This window comes from Pygocentrus nattereri, chromosome 25 (assembly GCF_015220715.1).
Source record: "Pygocentrus nattereri isolate fPygNat1 chromosome 25, fPygNat1.pri, whole genome shotgun sequence".
Taxonomy (NCBI): domain Eukaryota; kingdom Metazoa; phylum Chordata; class Actinopteri; order Characiformes; family Serrasalmidae; genus Pygocentrus; species Pygocentrus nattereri.
The window spans coordinates 21437146-21449207 of record NC_051235.1 but is presented as its reverse complement, the minus strand read 5'-3'; the positions used below and the strand labels follow the sequence as shown (position 1 = coordinate 21449207).

General features: G+C 38.1%; 1 protein-coding gene across 1 annotated transcript in view; it reads left to right on the top strand.

The window, feature by feature from the left end:
* pias1a (protein inhibitor of activated STAT, 1a) overlaps positions 1-10867 on the top strand; it is a 68800-nt gene extending 57933 nt beyond the window's left edge. Inside the window, exons 9-14 of the mRNA XM_017703565.2 lie at positions 192-352; positions 976-1106; positions 4213-4393; positions 5144-5283; positions 7396-7436; positions 7543-10867. Coding sequence (XP_017559054.1) covers positions 192-352; positions 976-1106; positions 4213-4393; positions 5144-5283; positions 7396-7436; positions 7543-7851 — 963 coding nt within the window. The 3' untranslated portion in view covers positions 7852-10867. The remainder of the gene's footprint in view (positions 1-191; positions 353-975; positions 1107-4212; positions 4394-5143; positions 5284-7395; positions 7437-7542) is intronic.
* Positions 10868-12062: the final 1195 nt, after the last annotated feature.

Sequence of the window (12062 nt, the reverse complement as noted above, 5' to 3'; positions counted from 1 at the left end):
CACAGGGAAAACTAATCCTGTCTGAACAGTACCACAGTACCTTTGTCAGTCATACTTTCCTGTGCATGTATGTGCGCTTCCTTGTGGAGCTGATATTACACTTTGCTTTTTCTCTCCACCTGTGTGTGTGTGTCATTGTCTATGCGGGGTGTGTATTTTGCCTCCATGTCTGTGTGTGTGTGTTTATGCAGCTGGGGAAGATGCGGCTGTTGATTCCATGCCGGGCGGTGACGTGTTCACACCTGCAGTGTTTTGATGCCACACTCTACATCCAGATGAACGAGAAGAAGCCCACCTGGGTGTGTCCTGTCTGCGACAAGAAAGCCCCCTACGAACACCTCATCATTGATGGGTATGACTGCCTGCAACACACACAAACATATGAACAGTTTCATGTTGGAGTGTAAACCAGTATACTCTCAAAAGCTCAGAATCATCCCTCTCTTTATCTCTCTCTCTCTCTCCATATATATATATATATATACATATATATATATATATATATATATATATATATATATATATATATATATATATATATATTCTTTACTGTCTCTCTGTAGCACTCTCTCTCGCGCTCTCTCTCTCTCTCTTTCTGCGTCTCTCTCTCTCTCCTTTTCTCTAGATCCTCTAAAGACCTTCTTAGTACTTCTTTCTTTCTTTTCTCTCTATCTTCCTGTTTTTCTCCCTGGTCTTCCTCTGTTAGTTTCTGTGTGTATATGTATGTGTGTCTATGTTTTTCTTTTTTTCTCTCCTTCTCTCTCTTCCCCTCTTGCTCTCAATGCAATGTTTTATCATGCTTTATAGGCAAAAATACCACATTTTTTCATTAATGCCAAAGTAAATTAAAGTTAACATTAAATGAAAAACAATTTTATATATATTATTAATAAGCAAAGAAAGAATGGTTAAAGCTCACTTTTATAACAGTTGTTTTGCCTCTCTTTATCTTTTTCATTCTCTTTCACTCTGTAGGTTGTTTATGGAGATTCTGAACAGCTGTCTAGACTGTGATGAGATTCAGTTTAAAGAGGATGGGAGTTGGGCCCCCATGAGGTCGAAAAAGGAGGTACAGGAGGTGTCTGCTTCATGTAACGGCGTAGATGGTAAATACCTATTTGTGATTTATATGTGCTTGTTATATAGAAATTACTAACACATCCACACATTCATGCAGAATTAGTGAAAAAGTCAGCAGTTTGTTAACAGCAGTAAGAGCTTTTTATTTTCCTAAATTAATCTTGGACTGCCTCTGTTATCTGTGTGTATGGGTTTGTGGTTGCCTGGCCTGGCTTTGCTTTCAAAACAGTGGGTAAACATTAAGGCAGCTAGAAAGATCAATGCCTGTAACAGCATTTACACTACAAACTGAGAAATGATAAAAATGATGCACAAGATTTTGGATATGTAATAGTAAGGGAGTGGGAAGAACATGCTAACACATTTAACTTTTTGCTTAATAATCTTAAATTATTTCTTGCAAAATTAATGATAGTTTTGTGTAGGCAACCTACACTTCTCTACTAATAAAAATAAACATTCCCAGCAACTACTGTTTTTGAACAGTTGAGCCAAAAGCTAAATCAGTGCAAAAGTTACAGCTTACTTCACATGCAGGGCTAGTGGTAACAGTCACTAAACAGTCTGGTAAATCAATGTAATTTAGTACTGTTTAGTCATTTTAATCAAAATACCACAGCAACCTAAATACAAAAAATGTGAATACGATTAGTGTAAAGATGCTGAAATGCAGTTACTCACTGATTGTAAATTCTTCTGGGTATTTTTTTTTTCTTCAAACTATCAACATGAGAGTTCCTCCTTAACAAGTAAAACAGAACAGTCTGTTATATTCCATTGTATAGGTCTGTTCTAATGACATGAATGTACAACATGCGTAAGTGAAACCAAACAAATCCATCTCATGGACTTCATGAAATAATGAGTCAGAGATTAAAAAAAAAAAAAACAATGAATGTGGCTGTTCAGTTAGCAAGGCTCTGGTAGTTAGCCAAAAAAACACAGATAGTCTCTTTCATAGTCTCCAGAGCTGATACACTATCTAAGGAGAAGCCGTGTTTAAAGTTTTTAAACCCTTTAAGAAGCCTCACTTACTGTTCAGTGGTGGGGAAGTGATTAGAGAACCCAGAGTGTTTGTGTTAAGGGCACAGAAATTGTCTTAAGTTATATGTTAAAGGTTCATATGCTAATTAATCTCTGTATTGTTTGAAGGTACCAGACTATGAAGCCTTTGAACTCAGTTGTGACATGGTTTCTGCAGATCCTTAAAAAGTCTAAAATAGGTGTTGAAAATGTAAGATCATAGAATGTCCAAGAGTGTTTTATTTTTTTGCTCTTAGCTCCATTAAATTTAAGGATGTCTGTTCCTTTATGGATAACAGATTGTCTCTATTAAGCCTTTTATATCTTTTTTGCTCTCTGTTTACTCCACTGTCATTGAGCAGACAACCTGCAGCAGAGAGCATGTTTTCAGAAGCAGTTTAAAGTCTGGAGTCTTCAGTGTAAAACGCATAGTATAATATCTGTAATTCTGGTGCGTCGACTGTGTTCAAGCTAGCCACCTTTCTCCTAAACATAGGCATGTAAAACGTGAATACATGGCTTACACTTCAAGTCTGGTTTCTGCCAGTTACTGCAAGATCCAAACTGTACTAAACAGTGTTAATCCAGCATCAGCAGGAATGGTTTGCTGAAGGAGCAGCTATTACAGAAGCCAGAGTAGTATTCATGACACTTAGTCCACAAAAAAAGATATTGTTCAATCTGTATACCACTATGCAAATATAAAAAACAAAGTGATCTAACTGTAGCATTTCAAATAGCCAAATAGTCATGATTTTGAAAAAGTAGACCAAAAATAAAGAAGGCTGATATTAAAGGACTTAGATTGGATTAGAAGATTAGGAGACAAAAAAGTAACCTCTAATTAAATTGTAAGATGATGACTAAAGACCAATTGACAATAGTCGTTATGTAAATAAAACTAATTCCAGATAGTCTGAACAAAAGAAACTGATGAAGAGGTAGAGGACAGCAGAACAGACAATGACAAAGACATAGAAAAGACTTTTGTAAAGATTGAACAGTCACAAAGCTCAAGTCCATATATGTTTGGATAACATACACAATAGCACAACCCATATTTGATTGTGTGTATTGATGTGTGATGAAAAGCGTATTAGTTCTGCTTTATTGAAGTCCTAAAATGGTATACAATTTTAATTTGATTTTAAAAATTGTGCAACAACCCTGGGTAGGAAATATAGGAAATGAAATTAAAAATGAATAAATTAAAAAAAAAGCTAAGACCTGAAACAACCAACCTTGGTTTAAATGACATACTTGGTTATAATCATGTGCTTCTCTTAATTCTGTTCACTGTTTTCTTAATTGTAATCAACATAAGACTTGAGATCCTGGCTGTAACTGGGGATCTTAATGTGGATTGCGTGATAGCCTGCTTGTTGTGATCCATGTGTCATGGATTTTTTGTGCTAATATACAGTCCGTCTTTTACAGTTTAATCCATTTCATTTATTGTTTATATTTATTTGAAGCTTACTAACCTTGCTTAAATAAACATTCTTTCTTTTATGAAGTATGTCTTGATCTTTCTTAGTTTTCATTGTGCCTTCACCTTTCTTTGGCTTTGGGGAGATTTTGTAATCCTAAAATTAAATGTGCTTCAAGAATAATTAGGAGAATGTCAAGTGTGCTGATAATATATTAAAAATTTGTAAATTGCCTGTCAGATAATGTGAAAGGCATTACTCATCCAATTAGGCACAAAAAATCTTTCATCGACCATAACATTGGAAGAAGTTCTTGAGGAGACTTTACTTTGAACATCTGAAACTTGAAAGAGACGAAGCTGAGCAGGCTGATGTTGGTTAGCAGCTCTTCAGTGATTGAGTTAAAAAATACTCTGGTTATATTGCTTCCATATCATGACTGCAATACACTTCACTATGCATTAGAAACACATTGGTGAGCCTTAGATATGCCGTATTATAATTGTGGGAGAGCTGGGTAGTTGTGGGCTGTGGCTAGAGATATAGTAGCTTGGGAGACACAAGAGGAATGAAGGATAGAGGATAGACAGAATAATATATCAGAGCAATATCAGTGTGAATGATTGAGTCCATCATACACGTCATGCCTCCACTCTCTTCCATGTGCTCACGCTGGCAGGCGGGTGTCGGACATCAGCTTCAGATCAGAAATCCAACTCGCACACGAACAGCAACAGTAAGAAAGTAGAGGTGATCGACTTGACTCTAGACAGCTCGTCTGAGGATGAGGAGGATGAAGAGCCCCCTCCAAAACGAAGCTGCCCCTCTCTCTCCCCCACCTCCCCACAAATGAATAAGGGGTGAGTATGTATGACCAGCTCTGAATTCACTTTGGCATTTAAAAAGCTTGACATGTTTTGCTGATGTTTATGGGCAGTTACATTCAAAGGTATTGCATATAGCTTGCTCAATGAAAATAAGATTTTGCTGTCTAATTCTTGTCCTTGTTTATTTGTGTATAATGTTTTAATGCTATGGCCTTGCTGTGTACTTGTGTAGGGATGGACATTTTAGTTGAGTTTGATATTTGAATTTGTAAGGTATTACTTAAAAACTATTAGCAAACAACTCCTCATCTCAAAAACGCCACGAGAGACAGGGGTGCCACTCTTATGCTCCATTCACATTTGTGTTGAAAACACATTGTTCCCCACCTCATAGTGGTGTGAGACCCAAAGTGACACGCTTCCTGTGTGATATACCTGCACTTTGTATTATCTGCTCCAGTGCCAAAATCCACTGGCATGTTTCTCGTCCGGTGTATGGCAGCTTTTAGCCAGCTACAATAGTTTTTCTTTGCTTCATTCTTTAGACTGAATAAATCTGGCCACAACATAAGACGCAGGCTCTACATTGCCGTCTGGTGGAGTATAATGACCAGGCATCTCTTTGTTCTTCAATATTAGAATGTATAATGTTAAAGAGGCTAGTTTGTATATAAAAAAATAAATATTTGCATATGCTTTTTTCTAAACTTGTCTAACCTGTTTAAAAATTTGAGAATTCTGACTCTCATCCCTGCACCTGTGTGTGTTTGTGTTGTTCTATAGAGTGTTAAATCTGTGTACGCAGCCATCTCCTGTGAGTCGAACTCCCAGCATGCCTCAAGTGGAGACCAACTACATCCCCCCTCCACCACCCCTCATACAGGACTACCGTCACTACTATCCTACTCCCAATGACCTGTCAGGTATGTACACACACACACACAAACACACACATGCTCTTTTATATATTTTCATGAAAAAATAAGTATCATGTTTATCTTACTTTGATCATTTCTCATAAAGTGTTAAAGTAGGCCAATATCTCATCAAAACACCGTCACAAAGATTTATGCTGCCTAGAAGTATTACATCTTGATGGGAAGCCACTCTGTATTACCAGCGTTACCAGCAGAAATTCCTCTCAGAACTGATTTGTTTTTGTTTTGTAGAATAATTTGTCAGAAATACACAGTTAATGACTTGACATCAGTGTGACAGAATTGGATCAGATTCATTGTATTTTTCCTCTGATATGTGATCCAGCATTTTCTGCTGATATCACGCCAATAATCATTGGTACTGATATGCCATCTCTACTTCTGACTTTGGTTATGTCACTATATATAAGCTGGCAGTGGAAAATAATATTCGCCAACAATAATAATAATACCGCCTCCCGCCCCACCCCATCTTACATCAAGCATGAACACCCAGCTAGCTCAGAGAACCCTCCCTGATAATGTGTTACACTTGGCATTACATCAGGGTATATAAAAAAAAGTTGAGAAAGTAGCTAAATTACAAATAAAGACAGGAAGCACACACACACACACACACACATGCATATATACATACATATACACACACACACACACACACACATTTTCTAAGCAGCTTATTCTCCTGGGTTGTGGGGGGGTACTGGAGCCTATCCCTGCGGTCTTTGGGCAGAAGGCAGGATACACCCTCTACAGGTCCATCACAGGGCAAAAACAGGAAGCAGTGGTTTGTAAAACTACTTTGATCTGTAGGCAATTGAAAACAGTACAAAGTCAGGTAATGTAATGTTTACCTTATCAACTTGATTGTTTTTGGAAATATAAGCTCATTCTGTTTTTGGTGTCTTCAACATGTCACAAAAAAGTTATGGCTAGGGAAGTTAAAGACTAGTAACATTGTAAAATGTTCAAAAATCATTTTAAACAGGTAATGCAGTCATGCTTGGATATAGGAGGAGCATCCAGGAAAGGCTTAATCTTTTTGAGCTCTAGTTATGAGCAAGGTTTGCCACTTAAGGCATGCCTCTGACAGCACTGCATTAAAAAAAATTCACCCTTTTTTGAATACAGCCAGTCGAAATTGTTACAGGTGTAAAGTTCAAAAGCAGCGTCTGATATGGTGTCCAAAACTGTCTCCCATTTAAAATGTGTGTGCATTATTAAACTCAAAATACAACAGTGAAAGTCTGTACAGTTGCATAGCTGAAGGCTTGTATATCAGAGGAACAACAAAATCTGTTTTCAAAACTTGATCAGTTTATGTCTTCAGTCCCCAAATGATTATTTAGGACAGATGATGTAACACAGTGACGCACGGTGGTGCGGTGGGTAGCGTGGTGGGTGGCACTGTCGCCTCACAGCAAGAAGGGCCTGGGTTCGAGTCCCCCAGCCGGGTGACCAGGGTCCTTTCTGTGTGGAGTTTGCATGTTCTCCCCGTGCCTGCATGGGTTTCCTCTGGATACTCCGGTTTCCTCCCACAGTCCAAAGACATGTAGTTAGGCTAGTTGGACATGCTAAATTGCCCCTAGGTGTGTGAATGTGTATGTCTGTCTGCCCTGCGATGGACTGGTGAACTGTCCAGGGTATATTTTGCCTTTTGGCCAATGACCGCTGGGAAAAGCTCCAGCTTCCCCCCACGACCATGAAAATGTATGTGTGATGTAACACAGTGGTAAACATGCTCCTGTCCCAGTGCTTTTGGAATGTGTTGCAGACACTAAATTTGGAATGAACATATATTCATAAAAAATTCCTCAGCAGGAAAATATCAAATATTGTGCTTTTGTACCATTTTCAATGTGATACAGGTCAAACAGACATTACTAATGACTGCTTTCCAATTTTATTAGCATTCTATATACTGTGCCAACATTTTTTAAGCTGGGTTTGTAAAAACAAACTTTGTCTTGTACTTCATACACAATAAATTGTTTTGGAAAGTAGAATGCACACACATTGCCTAGCAATATTTTAATATTTGGTGAACATAGTATGAAAACAAAAAGAGTGACTTTATATTCTTTTTATTTTATACAGATCTGAACTTTTTCTCCTTTTTACAAGGAGAGAATCATCAGGTAAGAGTGGTTCCTTTTACACACAGTTTCCAGAGACTTAAATTGTCAACTAGTAGTCAAATTGTTTAAATGAAACCGAAAAGCTTCTTTTCTTCTTCTGCATCAGCACTATAACATGGTGATGGCAGCGGCTGCCTCAGCGTCTGAAGACCATGATCTCCTCCTGAACCGTTTCCTGCCGTACAGCTCTTCTCAGCTCTTTCTGGACCCCCCTAGTACCCCAGTCAGCAGCAGCGCCATCCATGCCCCTGTTAACGTCAATCGCAGCAACAGCAGCAGCTCCAGTGGCAGTCTGGTGTCGTCCAGCAGCCTGCGGGAAGCCCACGGTCTGCCCACCGTACCCCGTTCTGCCTCCGACACGGCCATGGCCTCAGCCATATATGGTTCCATCCCGGACGTTATCTCCTTAGATTGATCCACGTTCACATACTTCAGCGCCAAACAGACTGAGAGACGCTCAACGTTGGCAGGAAAACAGTACAAAAGACCCAGATGAGGAAAGCATGGGTTTTTTGTTCGATTTTCCAAAACAGTGATGACCGTTGCCGTGTACAGAGAACAAATATATTTTCAGTTTTACTTTTTGTATATATAAACTCGAAAGACATTTTTTTCCTATTCTGCGAATAACGAAGGGGTTTATCTTGTGTTTGTTTTGTTCTTCCAAGGAAAAAAAAGACTCTTGATTTCGTCACAAATCTTGATTTTGTTGTCCCCTTGATTATACTGCTATTATTAATATTTTGTATCTTTTTAGATAATTTTTTTTTGGCTACATTACATTCAGTATCGTTTCTAATTCCTCGTCAAAGGTGCAACCCTCCCACACAAGGACTTCATTGTCCTTTAGCCAGTTTGGTTGTCCACGTCTCCAGATGAACCCAGACATGCTTCTCTGCTCAGACTGACTCTCTTGAGCTGGCAGTGTTCTTCAATTCGCAGATGGTTTTGTAATACTTTTAAATTATATGAAGTATATGAACTGTTAACAAGCATTCCTTTACCTTCAGGAATATGCGACGGGGAACGGATTAATGATGATTGACTGCCATTATTATATATTTTGTTCTTAATCACTTATTTATACTTTAGAGTAGACGGATTGTGCTCTACTTGTACTGTCACGTGTCCGTCTTAGGAACTATCTTGATTGAGAATTAGTGTGAAACTTCATCTTTGATTTCTCAGACCACTTTCTTTTTTGATTGCACAATGCCAAAAGCAATGCCACAGAAAGTCATACTTTCTTTCTCGCTTACTTATTGCTTGCTGTCTCGTTTGCTTGATTCATGCTTTATCTGTGACTCATTTTGTGTATTTCTCTCTTTTTCTTTTCTACAGAGGTTCCACACTGTGCCAGCCTGAAAGGTTTTTGTGTTTCTGATGAAAAAGCTTGGTTAGTCTGAGTGAAAAACTAAGAAACAGGACCTAGTTGTGTCTTAACTGATTCCATTTTGGACTATAGAGTATTTTAAAGCTTCAGTATTTTTGACCCTAATCTCTGCCTGCTGCATCTCGATGCACTCAGTGGACAGTAATATTCCTATACATACAAATGAACAAAAATCTTCAGCAACTGCTCACTGGCATCCATTATGAGCTATAAGCGTATTTTGAGGCAACAGGATTTCTGTTTTTCACTGAGGACAGGGAAATGTGTTGAAATTATTGTTTAAAGTAGCTGACCATAGATTAGGATGGACATTTAACTCAAATATGATACATAAGGCATTATGTGAAAAATAATTGAATAATAACACACCAAACTCATCAGGCAGATGCTACTAAAGAGAGGATCAGGATAACTCTAAAGTCTTGAAGATAAAGAGATAAATGCTGTTTATAACTCAGCTAATGTTACTACCCAAGTCCCATCATAACGTATTGCATTACATAACATTTAGGTTCCCTTAACCTTTATCTAGATACAGTAATCTGTCTATGTTTCCCTTTTAAGATGAAACAGATAAGAAACTCTGAAGTTAATGGCTCTATGTTGCCCTCTGGTGGAGTACAAAGTTCAGACATCTCATAGTTCTTCTGTATGAGAATTACAGAAAGAGCAACTAATTCCTCAGGCTAGAGATGCAGCTGATGAGCTTACGTTGAAAAACACTGGAGTGTTCCTTTACCCCCACTTACGCACCCTCCAAGTCAATTCAGTGTCCTGTTGGGTGTTCAGTGTCTGGAGTCTTGCCGCATTTTCCAAAAGACGCACAGGTCTTTTAAAACCACTCTTCATTATCTTTTCTGCTATTTCTAATGACTAGTATTGAGTTAACGGTAACTCGTGACCTTCACAACTGCTCCCATCCACAAATGGATTTGACCTTCATAATAAATAAGTAGATAAGCTAGAAACCGTATCTACTCAAAGTGCTTCCAGGTTAAACATTGTGGCTTTCAAAAACAGACAGTTTTATCAACAGAACTGCCATGAACCCTCCTTTTTATAAACCACTAAAACTGATTCATCAAAGTAGAAGAGAGAGAAAAGGCCTACTTCAAAGTGTCTCTCTCAGAATATCAAATAACATCCTGACCTGGATGTGCATGACTGTTTCTTCACAGCTCGACTCTCTCTGAGTTAAAAAGAAAGATATATTTATTTAATGAGTGATTTTAAATTAATAAAGGTAAAAGGTAACTGTTTTGGCCTGTGAGGATTCAGACTATTTAAAGCCTTCAATCAGCCTGCCTGTGTGTTTGTGTGTGTGTGTATGCGGTCTGTACTGAGTAACTTGAGTTTTCTGGGCCTAAGCAGTGTCCAGATTTTGTCCCAAAGCCTAATTGCATTTCTGACTGAGATAATTATGATAGGATCATTATGTCCTTATTTAGCCTCCGTAGTGTGGCTGACTGACTCTCTTTCTCTCCGGACAAGATTTATTCTAGGTGCATAAAATACCGCCAGTATTTTCATGTGTTGTTGTTCTACACTGAAAACATGCGTTAGTTTATTTGATTCAAACATAATTTTCGCATACAGGTATTACAACACAGCTGAATCATTCGGTGACCTTATTTTGTTGAAAATTGTGTTTATGTGGTAGATTTTCTTCATGTGCAAATGAATGTACACTACTGTGTAAAAGTCAGAGACCGCTCTTCATTTATTTAAGTCCTCGTCAAAACAGCCATGAAAGACTTATTTATTTTTCATGTGTTTCAGATATTTGTGAGGTGATTATATACACAACAGTCTACTTGTATAAAGAGCTTTCAAATCTAGAGTACAATAAATTATTCAAAGATATAAAGAAAATGGGACGGCAAGATCCGCCAAGAATTGGTAGACCAGCAAAGCTGCCCCCATCAGATAAACAGTATTTCAAGCTTTCATCCTTGAGTGAGAGGAGAAAATCATGCTCCACTCTTACTACAGATCTGAAAAAAATCCACAGGTGTTTCTGTCCATCCCTCCACGGTGAGAAGACAACTCAACACTATGATTCTGAAAGCATGTGTAGCTGTCAAGAAGCCCTCACTTAGAAAAACAAGCAGACTGGCAGTTTGGGATTACTTGGATTTGTAAGAAGTTGTAAGACTAAACTTAAAAAAAGATGGGCACACTAAATACTGAAAAATATTACATTTAGTTGTTGAGGCTTCTGGAATTTTCTATGTGTATATGTTGTATGCATACACTTTTTTTCCCTGATGCGTGTGGTCTCTGTCTTTTGCACAGTGTTTGAACCAAGTCAATTTAATGCACGTTTTTCAGTGTAGGCTGTTTATAAAATAGTATTTAAGAAGTTATTTAATGATTATGTTTCTTGTTCTTTTGTAATTTAACTGCATCATTTTGTCACATTGTATTGTTCGTTGTCACTCAGTAGTCTAATGACGAGAGTCTAGAAAAGACAAGCCGTTCCTCAGTCCATCTCACATGTAACCGACATGTTAGTCGTTTTGTTCCATTTGACTTGTTTTAATGATTATTTCTCCTGTGTCCGAGACCACCCATTGCAGACGTGAGCTTTATTCACAGCCAGAAACAAACTACAGGCTGCAGCTTCATGTAATTTTCGCTCCTGTGCTTTGCTGGCGGTTATGAAACCTGCTCTCAGTCCCCCGTGTCTCTGACACCATTAAACACAGACTTGTCACATTTGCTGAAGTAACTGATGCGGAGTGTGTCACATCTAGCAGCAGACCAACATTAAATCAATCTGTGGTTGCTATGGTGACTGAAGGCATTTGTGTCCCTTCTCAGTTGACCTCAAGTTACTTAAAAGTATGACGTAAAGCTACAGTTGTGGCATGTCTCGAATAGCCTTGCACTTATTGGAAGCATAAGGCATAGTCCAAATTTTATTGACTAGTATTTTGGCAGTTTTTTTTTCTGGTTCCCTTTTATTGTATGTAAAATGGAATTACTTGTAACACATAAGAGCAACAAAATCTGATCATTATCTTTCATGAAAAGAGCTTGATGTCAGTGTTTTGTGGTGACTGATAAAGGGAAAAGTTAAAAGTGTGGTTGGGGGGAGGGGGAATGAGTGAGTGTGTGTGTGCGTGTTTTGACATAAGGGTAATTGTGAGAACATGGATGTTTCCGTGACGTGTATTTGTGTTCTGACGTGGGATACCGGAGCATCGTCGAGATGATTTATATATTTTTAG